Genomic DNA, 12,348 nt, shown 5'->3' with positions numbered 1-12,348 from the left:
TGGGCCGGATGTGCTTGGAAGACTGACTTTATGACAAATCCTTTAAAAGGTGGTGTTGCTTCTCAACACAGATTGTGTATGTGTTAAAGCGCTTTGCATATTTTCAACGTGACACCACGCGGCCACTTCAAGGCACTCGTGATGCTGTCAACACAAAAACTGTAGCACCATTCACAAGGAGGTGCAGCTATCTTTAGTTAGAACTTGCTTTCGGAGCGCTTATATTACAAAGCTCGGCAGCGCCGACGAAGTCGAGCAGTGGGCAGAGAGAGCTGTAGAAAGTGCCCCAAACAAAGAAAGGTTGTAAACAATACAGACAAAGAAGTGAGAACTAACTAGAGTAAAGCTAGACAGAAACCTCAAGGCAGGTTCATGAGGTACAACGTGGTGCTAGTAACATGAAGGTCCTGGACCTTAGATGACGGAAGCGCATCGCCGTTTGAGACTTTTAAGAAAGCGAGGCTTGGTCATTGGGGGAACGCCTGAGTGACATGGATGAGGCCACCTTGCCAATGCCGCCTTAAAGCGAGGCCGAAGCGGACCGCGCAAGTGAATTTGCAGCGTGCGAGGAAAGTCCCCCGGCTCAGTAAAAAAAAAAAACAGGAAGCGTATCACCGTTTGAGACCATTGAGAAAGCGAGGTATGTTCATTGGGGGAACGCCTGAGTGACATGGATGAGGGCCCTGTGCCTACCCCGCCTTATGGAGGTCGCAATAAAACCTGCGTTATCAGAATCAAGAGCGCACTCGCTCATTAAAGGAAAGAAAGATGGCGTTGGCCTGTCCAAATGCGCCATCCTAAAAGTGGACAAGGTGGTAACCGAAAAGCACGATTTTCCATCATGCGCCAGCTTTTAACATAAACAATGACGCGTGCTAATTGAAAACATGGGCTAGGGTTAAAGTCCCTTCCGAAACTTTATTGATTCCAAAAGGCCCTTGCATGGCGAGGGCAGCGCATGCGTGCTGCTAATGCCAGGTGAGACCTAAAAAGGGTTTGCGTTTCAAGATTAGAGCATGGAGGTGACAGACAGTGAATGGTTCTATCTGTGTTTTTTGCATGTGCATTATTAACCGCACCGTTTGTTTGGTATGCTTGCCATTTGATGTGCCCCCTGAGGGATGAATTGACTTCTTTGCTTGGCGACCCATAGTGCATGTTTTTTTTTTGTTCCTTTCTTTCTCTGTCACAGCTTTCCCTTCTCTTTTCCTCATTCACTGCAAACGTCTTGCTTTTAAGGTGGAACAGTTCACTTCTCTGTCTCTGGCTCTGACTGGTAATGCAGATAGTCGCAGCCAGTCACCTTCGTCTTCTCCTGACCAGGTAATGGACAACTGTAATAACCACAGTGGGAGGGAATAAAACACTGCACTTGCTTCTTGTGTCCTTATTTCTCCTGAATCTTTGATGACTGTCTGGTTTTGGTTCACTTTTGTTTGGCAATGTAGGATTTTGTATACAGCATCCGATATTAGACTGTCTGATGGCTAACAGATTATCTAAAATGATGTAAATTGCAACACAATGCTTGAGGATTAAAAAGGGCGAAAGCGCAGCGCATGGATACATGAACATCACGTGAGAACTATGGTGTTATAGATGGAGTGGGCAGACCAGACGGGGCTTGTAGTAATCATTTACGGTATGCTTATGTTCTGTGTCTGTTCTGTATGCTGGCGAATGGCTAGTTTGTATTCAGCCTTATTGCTTTTAATGTTTACTATGGAACAACCTGCCTAGTTGACTTAATTGTAGTAGTATTGCGATTTCAAAAGCACGTGGCACATATGTAACCTTTATTTTGCTCAAATGTAGCATGATAGCAAAATAAATGTTGATTTTCAGCTAAATCAGATTAATTGATCGCCTCATGTGGTAGATTTTGTAATCATTGGACAGTGTGCAGGCCCTCTCACGTAATACTTGCTGGTCAATGTTCCCTTATAATATAAAAGTTTTATACTGTAATTATCCCCTGCCCCCCCAAAAGTTAAATGTATTCACAGTGGTGTAAACATTGCAGACTGTGGGCAGTCTGAAATCCTGTTGGGTCTGTTTATCAATGTAGGCAGACCATGTGTCCAAAATTATTGGCTCTTCTCCTTCCAAGTGGTTTTATATTTGGTAAATATCCGATAGGGTTCATATCCGTTCATAATACTGTACTTGACAAATTGATTACTGTTACTCATGACAAAGGGGTTCACATCGGAAATGCATTAGTTTCTGATTGAGGTACTGGGTTTTTAGGAACCGGCACAGAACCGGCAACCCAGCGGTGTCAGGGTACACCCAGAGACCTCGAGTCCTTCCTGATTCAGACCACAGAAACTCAGAGTCTTCTAGGTGAAGTCAAGGATCGATTTTAATTGGCTGCAACCAAGGTAACAAGTGTCCTAGAAGTACAACACACGGGGAAGTATATTCTCAGGAGACTGCTCGAATTTACAAAGTCAGGCTTCTCTTCTTATACAGAATTTTAAGCTTCAGGCAAACATTCTTGGTTTTACAGTAGATCATTGACATATTTTTAATACAAAGAAAAAGCAGAGTCATGATGACATGTCCATATTTCACTTCGTGCTGCCTACAACAAATCACCCGGCAAGGCCCAACATTTCATCAGATATCAGTGGACCCCCAATAAAACGGGCACCTCCCCACCATAAAGCAAGTGAAGCAAAGAGAGCAGAGACAGATGTGAGCAAGATACGGCAGGTGTGTGCGCTGAAAATGGTTTTATGGCTTGTTGATCCTTGATGCTATCTTGTTCGGCCACTGGGAGGGGAACTGACCTAACGAGTTCGGCCTGGGGCAATGGTTCTAACTTGCACAGGTCATAGGAAAGTCGATTAAGGTGTACGTGTCCTTTTGGGATCGAATTCAGCTGGATTAAGGCCTATGTAAAGGGCAACACACAAAATGGTCTGTCGTATACAAAATGGAAGCCAGGGCATGAAAACGATAATGGTCATTTCGGGGTGAAATCGTCGCTCGAATATGCTGGGAATGCTTGTACATAGTGTACTCGTCATTCTCGGTCTTTTGATACCAAATTCGTCATGTTTCGACGAAGTTTTAATTCTTGAGTCCAGAATGATTACACGAGTCCAGAATTTTCAGAACCACAAACCCTCCTTTTGCCCTTACATAGGCAATTAATCTATCCTCGTGTTAATCTGAGTCCAGATCTATATTTTTAAAGTCATTGAGATGTTGCTGTAACATCATTCTAGTACTCAGTTCATCTCTTGATACAGGCTTCCTTACACATGATGTGACACAAATGCCACATATTGCAGGAGCACACTGCACGCATAGACAGAACAGGAAAATAATGGCTAAGACCATCCCAATGACCATCAGAACTTTCCATCCCCAGGCGGATATCAGTTCCCAGAACCATCCCATTAACGACCAATCTCCTTTATCTACATGAATAGATTCGGAAATCTTATGTAGTTTGGAGATGGCCTGGTACACCGTTGGAGCGTTATCTGGGATGAAAACACAGCAACTCGATTGGATCAATCTGCATACCCCACCTCGGTCTGCAAGTATGACATCTAACGCATCCCTGTTCTGAAGGGTCATAAGTCGATCCGACTGGAGCTCAGCAGTCAAGTTACTAAGGGCACCAGCAGTTTCAATCACGGTGGACTCAACTACCCTTGTTAATTGCCTTATGTTTCTGCTGTTAGCCATGGATCATACATGCAAGTGGGGTTAGGTTGCACACCTTTTTTTTTTTTTTTTTTTTTACTCCAATAATCAAATTTCTTTACTAAACCAAGCGTGCTCAATGGTAAGGTGCCCAGCCCAAAAGACACGTGGAGGTAAAACATAGCAATATAGGGGCACTAGAAAGTACCCCTAACCATGGCACTGTCGCTATAGAAGCAGAAGTCAATATTCCACTTCCCCATTTTTGAATCCTTATTGGTAATGTTTTTCACTGTTATTCCTCATTTTGTCATATATTCATTCTTTCATCATTCTTCCTCCACTTGCGAGGAAATGCCAATTTCCTGTGCTTCTCATACTCCCGATGGGCCATCCGTGCCTCTGCATTCAAGAATACGTACAAACGCCAATTTCATCTGAAGCAGTTTATTAAAACCCAATGCATTTCGGGCCTCCATGGGCCCTTCGTCAGGGGTAATTGGAAAGATCAATTAATAAAAATTAATATACAGTACATCCCGTTATGTAAAAGTAGAACATATTATTTTACCGCCAATGAACCCATCACATGTCCTTCCGTGATTACTGCCATGGGCAGAACGTCTGAGAGAGCTTAGGAAAGCGGTTGCTGAGTTTATTTAATACGAAGCATTTACTCGGGTAAATCTTGTGTATGACAGTATAAACATGGTGCATCATTGGAAATCTGTTTCTGTAAACGTGCATTTAAGCTGGGCATGATGAACGAGTGATTTAACCAGAGGGATGTAACGGGATGCACACGGGGTGAAGGGGAGGGGTGAGGACATGTGATGGGTTCATTGGCGGTATGACAGGATAAACGTTGTTTGTGTATAGGCAAACTGATGAAATTTGAGTGATTAACACCACCGTATTAACATGCGGAAACTATGGTGGGGCCCTTTGAGAACAAACTTGTAGGACAGTACTGCTGGTTGAGTGCATAAGATGTAAAATAATATGTTCTACTTTTACATAACGGGATGTACTGTATATTAATTTTATTAATTGATCTTTCCAGTTACCCCTGACGAAGGGCCCATGGAGGCCCGAAATGCATTGGGTTTTAATAAACTGCTTCAGATGAAATTGGCGTTTGTACGTATTCTTGAATGCAGAGGCACGGATGGCCCATCGGGAGTATGAGAAGCACAGGAAATTGGCATTTCCTTGCAAGTGGAGGAAGAATGATGAAAGAATGAATATATGACAAAATGAGGAATAACAGTGAAAAACATCACCAATAAGGATTCAAAAATGGGGAAGTGGAATATTGACTTCTGCTTCTATAGCGACAGTGCCATGGTTAGGGGTACTTTCTAGTGCCCCTATATTGCTATGTTAGCCATGGATCCCCAGAACGGCAGCAAACCCTTTGCAAAGTCCCCAAATTCTTGACCTGCAGTGTCTTCTGTACTCAAGACACCTCTAACTATCTGTGTCCTGTGGTAATCTGCCGCTGCTGTGTAGGTGGGGGGCAACAGAAATCAAACAAAACATGAGCCCGAAAAGTCAGGGGGCAACCATGTATAGGCTCTATCATGGCAGATGAAATAAGTACCCTTAGCTGCTAAAAACGCGGGGGAAGTCTGGGCTGCAAAAACATACGTTTTAGTGCAGATACTCTTCCCTAACTGAGCCCTGGGATTCGTGCCTTTACCTTGCAGACACAGATGACCCTGATGGGGTACGATCCAAATCGGGGAAGATCTCTTAGCTTGCTGTTTCTCACTCAGAGTAGCTCCATATCCAGTCATGTTCCATCCTATGTATACTAGTGTCTCATCTCTCGGGATAGCCTCATAAGAAATACCTTCCTTAATCATGTCTACTATACCCTTGACTAGAGCACTTTTTCTAGGATTGTCTGTTACAGAACGTAGGGGGTAGAGTTCGTGTGCATATATGAACATTGTCCTATAGGCCCATGCAGAACCATTGTGACTGAATGGCAGGACCAGATAAGGGATACCTTTATCCGTTGTGTGAGGCATAAGACCACACACCCAACAGTTAGTTGTGTTCATTACAAGTTGGTGTTGGTGCAACAGCTGAACAAAGGAGTTATTAATGAACTCCAATCTCCTATTGGATTCATGGTCAGGAAGAGGGTGGAAAGAGTGAGAGGAAACAGTAGGGGGAGGTATGGGTGATGTAGTGGGTGCAAAGGTTACACGAAAAGAGAATAAAGCGTAACTTATTAAAAATATCATCATACTGAATAACATACAAATGCACAATATTAAAAAACTTTTCTTTGTCATCACTTTACATAATTTGCGTTTAAAGTTCGTTGGTTTGGCAGGTCTCTCCATCTCGGAAAACTCCATCCTCTCTAAAGTGCTGCCCGCGACGGCAGGTTGATTCTGCTAAAGAATGCTTCTGTCAGTCTAGGGCAACTCCCTTGGACCAACCAGAACTACCGACCTAACGTCGTCAGCTGCACTCCAAAGACTTTAAGCAATCGCGGCCCTAGCAGCGGAACCCGGATGGCAGTTCGAAAAACAAAAATGAACAAGTTTTCTTCAGATGGGAGAGCTGCACTTAAAAAAATAGTACTTGGAAGGAAAAAAGATTTTATTAGTCCATAAGTCTTGGTCTCAAATTGTACCGTCGTTTTCCTGGTATAGTGTTATCTTGGAACAAGAGTTCAGGTTCTGCAGTGTCCAATGGAATTGACGGTGATACAGTTGGTTGGAAAAGTTTATTGTTCTCCTGTTCAGTCAATGTTCCTTTTACTCGTGCATCACTGAAGGGTACGACACGTGGCACGGTTTCAAGGTCTGGGTCAGCGACACCCTTCTGGACCCACTGGTCATATGGCAGAGGAAAAGGGATTCTCTTACAATGGATCCCGTGGACCCAGTTGGCCTTCCCCTCCACCCGAACGGCTGATCTTGTGGAAAGAAGGACGAGGTGCGGTCCGGTCCACCTGGGCTGGTCGTTTTTAGTTCTCTGAACATTCTTGACCAAGACCCAGGATCCAGGGTCTATCTGATGTCCCGGAGTCTCAGAGACCGGAGGCAGGGTGTCGTGAACCTGTTGATGCAAAATACGCAATTTAGCCGTCAATTCATACAGATAATCAAGCAAAACAGGGTGTTCAAGCTCTCTGAACTTAGTGGGTCTAGGCACTCCAAACCTGTTTGGCTATGTTGGCTGGCCGGCCTAAAACGATCTCATAAGGGCTAAGTTTCACTCATGAATGCACAGTCATTCTGGTGGACAGGAGTGCTAAGGGTAGAGCATCAGGCCATTTAAGACCTGTGCTCGCTTGGATTTTGGCCAGTTTGAGTTTTAAAGTGCCGTTGTAGCATTCTACTAATCCAGCTGATTGGGGGTGATTTGCAGCGTGGAACTTCTGTCGAATACCTAGCCCTTCACACACTCTCTTCATCACACGACCCACAAATTCACTTCCATTATCAGACCAGACCATTCTAGGCATTCCAAACCTGGGGAAGTACTCTTTCACAAGGGCTTTTGCTGTGGACAAAGCAGTGTTATCTTTTAGGGGATAGGCTTCTACCCATCTTGAGAAGGCACAAACAACAACGAGTACGTATTTTAAATTGTTGCACCTCTCCATGTGAATGAAATCTAGCTGCAAAACCTCGAACGGATACGTAGGAGGTGCAAAATGACCAGCTGGAGTTGGGGTTCCCCTACCAGGATTGTGCTTTAGACATACCATGCAATTCTTGACGACATTCTCTGCACACTTGGGAATTCCTGAGTTTTGCCATACTGGAGCCAACAACTCGCAAATCCCTTTTACGCTGATATGAGCCATTCCATGAGCCATTGTAACCACTGCAAGCACATATGCATCGGGTAACAACCATCTCTGATGCTCTGATAATTCAATCCAGCAACCACTTGCATCCATTCTACCCGTACTTTCTCTCCACGTGCTCAACTCTTTCTCTGTGGCCTCAGCTTGGATGGACTTCACACTCTCTATCGTGTCTTCACACATTCCAACATCACCAGTCCATCTTGCAGGGCCTGCAACATATATTCGGCTCATCACATTCCTTGCAGTCTCTTTCGCGATTTCGTCAGCAAATGCATTTCCACGACCAACATCATCAGTCACCTTCTTGTGAGCACTACATTTCACAATCGCCATTTGCAAAGGCAAGGTCAGTTCTTCAAGAAGCTCATTCACCAACTGACCATGCTGAATCTTAGCTCCATGCGAAGTCAGGAACCCACGTTCTCTCCACAATCGTCCAAAGCTGTGAGCCACCCCAAATGCATACTGACTATCAGTGTAGATAGTCACTTTCATTCCTTTAGACAACACACATGCTCTCGTGAGTGCAATTAATTCTGCTGCTTGAGCTGAATTATGTGGCACACGTGCAGCCTCAACAATTGTATGCAAAGTCGTGACAGCATATGCTGCAGTCGTGTCACCACTCGGGAGCTTGAAGCATGAACCATCCACCCATAATGTACCATCACATTCAGCAAGAGGAGTATCGGATAGATCTACTCTCCCTTTCGTCTCTTCCTCTGTTCTGAGAAAACAATTGTGCTGTTCTGAGACACCTGATTCCTCTACAATTGGCAACAATGTGGCTAGGTTTAAAGTATTGCACCTTTTTATGTGCACATGACTCGCTAACAATGTTAATTCATAACCTGACAACCGAGCACTAGTTAAGTGCTGTGTCTTGGTTCTATTTAACAACGTGTCTACCGCATGTGGGACCATCACGACTAGTGTATTATTCATTACTAGACCAGCAGACTGTCGAATAGAAACAGCTGCTGCTGCTGTGGCTCTTAAACAACTTGGCAATGCTCTAGCTACCAGATCCAAAGTCGACGAAAAATAGGCACATGGATGCTGCCTACCTCCAAACAACTGAGTCAACACTGACAATGCACAGCCCTCTTTCTCGTGGACATACAATGTGAAAGGCTTACTGTAGTTGGGGGTACCTAACACAGGAGCCGAACATAATGCTGTGCGTAATTCAGAAAAACTTTTCTGACACTCTTCAGACCAAGGAATGGGATTGGGTGTGGCTCTACATGTTAATGTCACCAAAGGTTTGGCCAATAACGAAACATTTGGAATCCACTGTCTACAGTACGATGTAATGCCCAAGAAAGCACGCACTTCTCTCTGTGTTCTTGGCACGCTCAATTTCGCTATTGCCTGAATTCTTTCCGGGGTCAGTTTCCTTCCCTCCTTCGATAAGAGGTGACCTAAGTAGGTCACTTCTTGTCGGCAATATTGCAGTTTGGAAAGTGACACCTTGTGATGTAAATCACACAGATGGCGCAACAATGACATCGTTGCTTTCTTACAAATTTCCTCAGTATCTGCAGCAATAAGCAAATCATCGGTGTACTGTACAAGAGTAGCACCTTTAGGTAAAACATTTGTATCAAGCTGTGTTTTTAGAGCTTGACTGTATATTGATGTACTCTCACAGTAGCCCTGAGGAGCGCGTTTAAAGCGGAAGCTGCGACCTCCTAAACTGAAGGAAAAAATATCCCTGCTCTCCTCAGCAATCGGGATGCTGAAGAAAGCATTCTTCAGGTCAATCACCGAAAACCAAGAGGGAGATGCTGGAATCATAGTCAATAATGTGGTAATGTCGGGGACAACTGGGAATTGTGGCACAACTATTTTATTCACCTCTCTAAGGTCAATCACGAATCTGTACACAGGTGGCTGAGAGGGATCAGTTTGTTTTAAAACAGGCAGAACAGGACTATTGCAAACGTTGCCTCGTGTTTCTTCAATCACATCCTTTTCAATCAATTCGTAAACAATCGCTAGCAAGGCTTTTTCACCCTCACTAGATATCCTATATTGGGGAATTCGTGGCATTTGAACATTGGATTTTAATGTTACAACATATGGTGGTATTTCTAAAAGACCCACATCATTAGGACCAGCGGCCCAAAGGATATCTGGAAGAAACGACAATTTTGCTGGAAGTTTATCCCTCGACAAATACATGGGAGAAACCACTTTCTTACCTAAAGTAAGTTGTACTCCTGAAGGAGAACAGTACAAAGTCGCATACAGTCTTTTTAACAAATCCAATCCTAGCAAGTTTTCACCACAACCTGTTGTCAGAATAAGGGGTGCTTCGAATTCGCAAGGACCAACAGAAAGAGACAAGGGGTCAGAAATCGGATTTCTAACTGGGGCGCCAGAAAAACCTACAGAAACGTTCTTTTCGCCAGACAAAGGTGCGCCAGGGAGTTTGGAGTGCATGATAGAACTCTTTGTAGCACCAGTATCCAACAGAAAAGGTTCTGACACACCTGATGTAATCACCTCGACGTAAGCTCCACTCTGATCTACTGGAACTGAAACAACTCCCTCTCTTTGTCTATGGCTGTCCTAGCAACCATTATCCTCCAAATACTCATCTTCTGTATAGTAATCATCAACATAGTATTGAGCTGTCCTGTCAGAGGCGTTGTTCTGCTGATCGAACCTATTCAGAGAATTTTGGGGTGGAAGGGGACGTGCGTTCTGGGGGACGTTTCCACGTCCTCTACCTCTAGGCGCTTGCGGAACACCACGACCTCTTACACCAGAAGCACCATTTGCACGCTGTAACAAAATAGGACAACTATACTTGAAATGACCCTCTTCCTTGCAATACGAACACTGGTTGGGGCCTACAGGGACACGTGGCTGAGTGTACTCGACTCTTTGCGAGTTCCTCTGATACTGTTGAGGCTGCTGAAAATTATTCTGGTAGTGATTCTGGCCACTATTATTTTGATTACCACTCCCACGTGGCGGATATGCTTGCTGTAACAAAACCTTAGTTTTCAACTCCTTAGTTTTCTTTTCTGCTCTATCTTTCTCGTCTTTGTCTCTATTCTCGTAATATTGTGCAGTAGCTAATATCTGCGCTGAAGATGAGACTGCCCAAGAACTTTCTGAATCCTTTAACTTTTTACACAATTCTGGAAGCAGATTGTGCACGAATTTATCGACGAACAATCTCTGACCAACTTCTGTGGTCATATCTTGACCGCTGTGGTCGACAAATGTTTCTTCAAACCTGGTGAAGAAATCTGAGACCGTTTCTTCTTTCTTCTGCTTGCATGCAGACAACTTATCCCAATTTACACCTATTGCAGGCATTATTGTTTTCATGTAATCAACTATTTTACCAGGGAGTTTTGCTATCAAAGGCTCAGGTTTAGCACCACCAACTTGTCGTGCATCTGCAGCAGCAATATTAGCCCATGAGTCACCTAACTCCTGATCATGGTCTGTATGACGAATTTTACCCCATAAAGGCTGTGGAACAACATTCCCAAATAGCATATCGATATCGGCTAAATTCATTATACATGATCCAGCAGTCTGTGACAACTCTTTGTAATATCCTGCAGGAATTTTACGCGGATCAGGTAATGTCTGTTTGAGTGCTAAAACTTCAGCTCGCTTCCATGGGACATGTACCCATACACGCTGAAAGTGTGGCAGAATAGGTGGGTCAACAGTTGTGTCGCCCTCTCTCCATTGTGGGGGAACTTCTCTCATCGGGTATTGTCGCGCCTTTTTCCTACTAGATGCACCAGGCTCAGATTGTGACCCAGAACTGCTCCCCTTACTCCGATATGATAACAATAGTTCAACCGCTTTCTCGACATCGGGACCTACGATCGTGCCCTCTCCAAACTTGAACCGCACACGACACAACTCTTGCGGGTTGCATTCCAGATCATTGTCTTCCAAATCCTCACAAAGGAAAACGCACATCTGTTCAAAAACATATCTCTGCGTCGGTGCTTCCCATTGATGGAAGACTTCCATGACAGACTCTACATCATACTTTACAGTATCCATAACCCATTTACGCGCTAAACGATTAAGTGAATCTCTTTCTTGATAGTCAGGCAGTCGACTTCGCAACTGTCTGCGTCCCATGTTAGGGGTCGTAGTAGGCGACCCGAAAAGAGGTGAGAAAAGGTTACTAACAGTGCTGGCCATTTTCTGCCGAACGGAAGGTGAAACTGAAGGAAGAACGGGTGGAAAAACGGGGTGAGACAGGGCAGGGGCAGAGACAGTAGCAGAGGAGGCATCAGGAGAAATAGAAGGAGCACTAGGCAAAATCGTAGAGGGAGCATTAGGAGAAGTAGAAAGTACACTAGGCAAAATCGTAGAAAGCACAGGTGAAGCAGATGTGGTCGGTGTGCCTGGAGGAGGCTGCACCATAGACAGGAGTCACCTGGAGAACAGCTGGTAGGTGCTGCGGAGGAACAGGAGGCACAGGTTGCACAACTAAAGATTGCGGGGGTGCCGTGGCATTTTGCGCATAGGGGGGTGGCGAACTTAATAAATGCGACATTAATGGATCTTTTTCACGCTCTTTCGCTGCCTCTTGCTGAAGAGACGGCAAAACTGGATAGCATTTATCCATTGCCATTTTACGTTGCCTGTGCAACTGCTCACTCATCTGCTCTTCTTCATTGTCTTTAAACTGCATAGCAGCTTGCATTACTGAAAGACCCCCTTCTCTCTTATTTTTCTTAGCTAATTTGATTTCCTTCTGTTTGGCCTCCTTACGCCATAGGCGGAAGGAGTCGAACATCGCCGGCAGGGCTTTCTTTTTGAACAGTTTAATTTCAAGGCTATCTAAGATT

The 12,348-nt window shown here is 44.4% G+C and overlaps 1 protein-coding gene across 2 annotated transcripts in view; it reads left to right on the top strand.

Moving 5' to 3' along the window:
* Positions 1 to 12,348, top strand: part of SNX9 (sorting nexin 9) — an 884,063-nt gene that overhangs the window by 372,108 nt on the left and 499,607 nt on the right. Inside the window, exon 5 of one of the 2 annotated variants that reach the window (XM_078648635.1) lies at positions 1,240 to 1,323. The exons of the other annotated variant lie outside the window; for it this stretch is intronic. Within the exon in view, the coding sequence (XP_078504761.1) occupies positions 1,240 to 1,323 (84 nt within the window). The remainder of the gene's footprint in view (positions 1 to 1,239; positions 1,324 to 12,348) is intronic. 2 annotated transcript variants of the gene reach the window in all.

The sequence above is a fragment of the Lissotriton helveticus genome, chromosome 6 (assembly GCF_964261635.1).
Source record: "Lissotriton helveticus chromosome 6, aLisHel1.1, whole genome shotgun sequence".
Classification (NCBI taxonomy): Eukaryota; Metazoa; Chordata; class Amphibia; order Caudata; family Salamandridae; genus Lissotriton; species Lissotriton helveticus.
The sequence above is the reverse complement of the archived record's forward strand: the minus strand, read 5'-3'. Positions and strand labels throughout refer to the sequence as shown.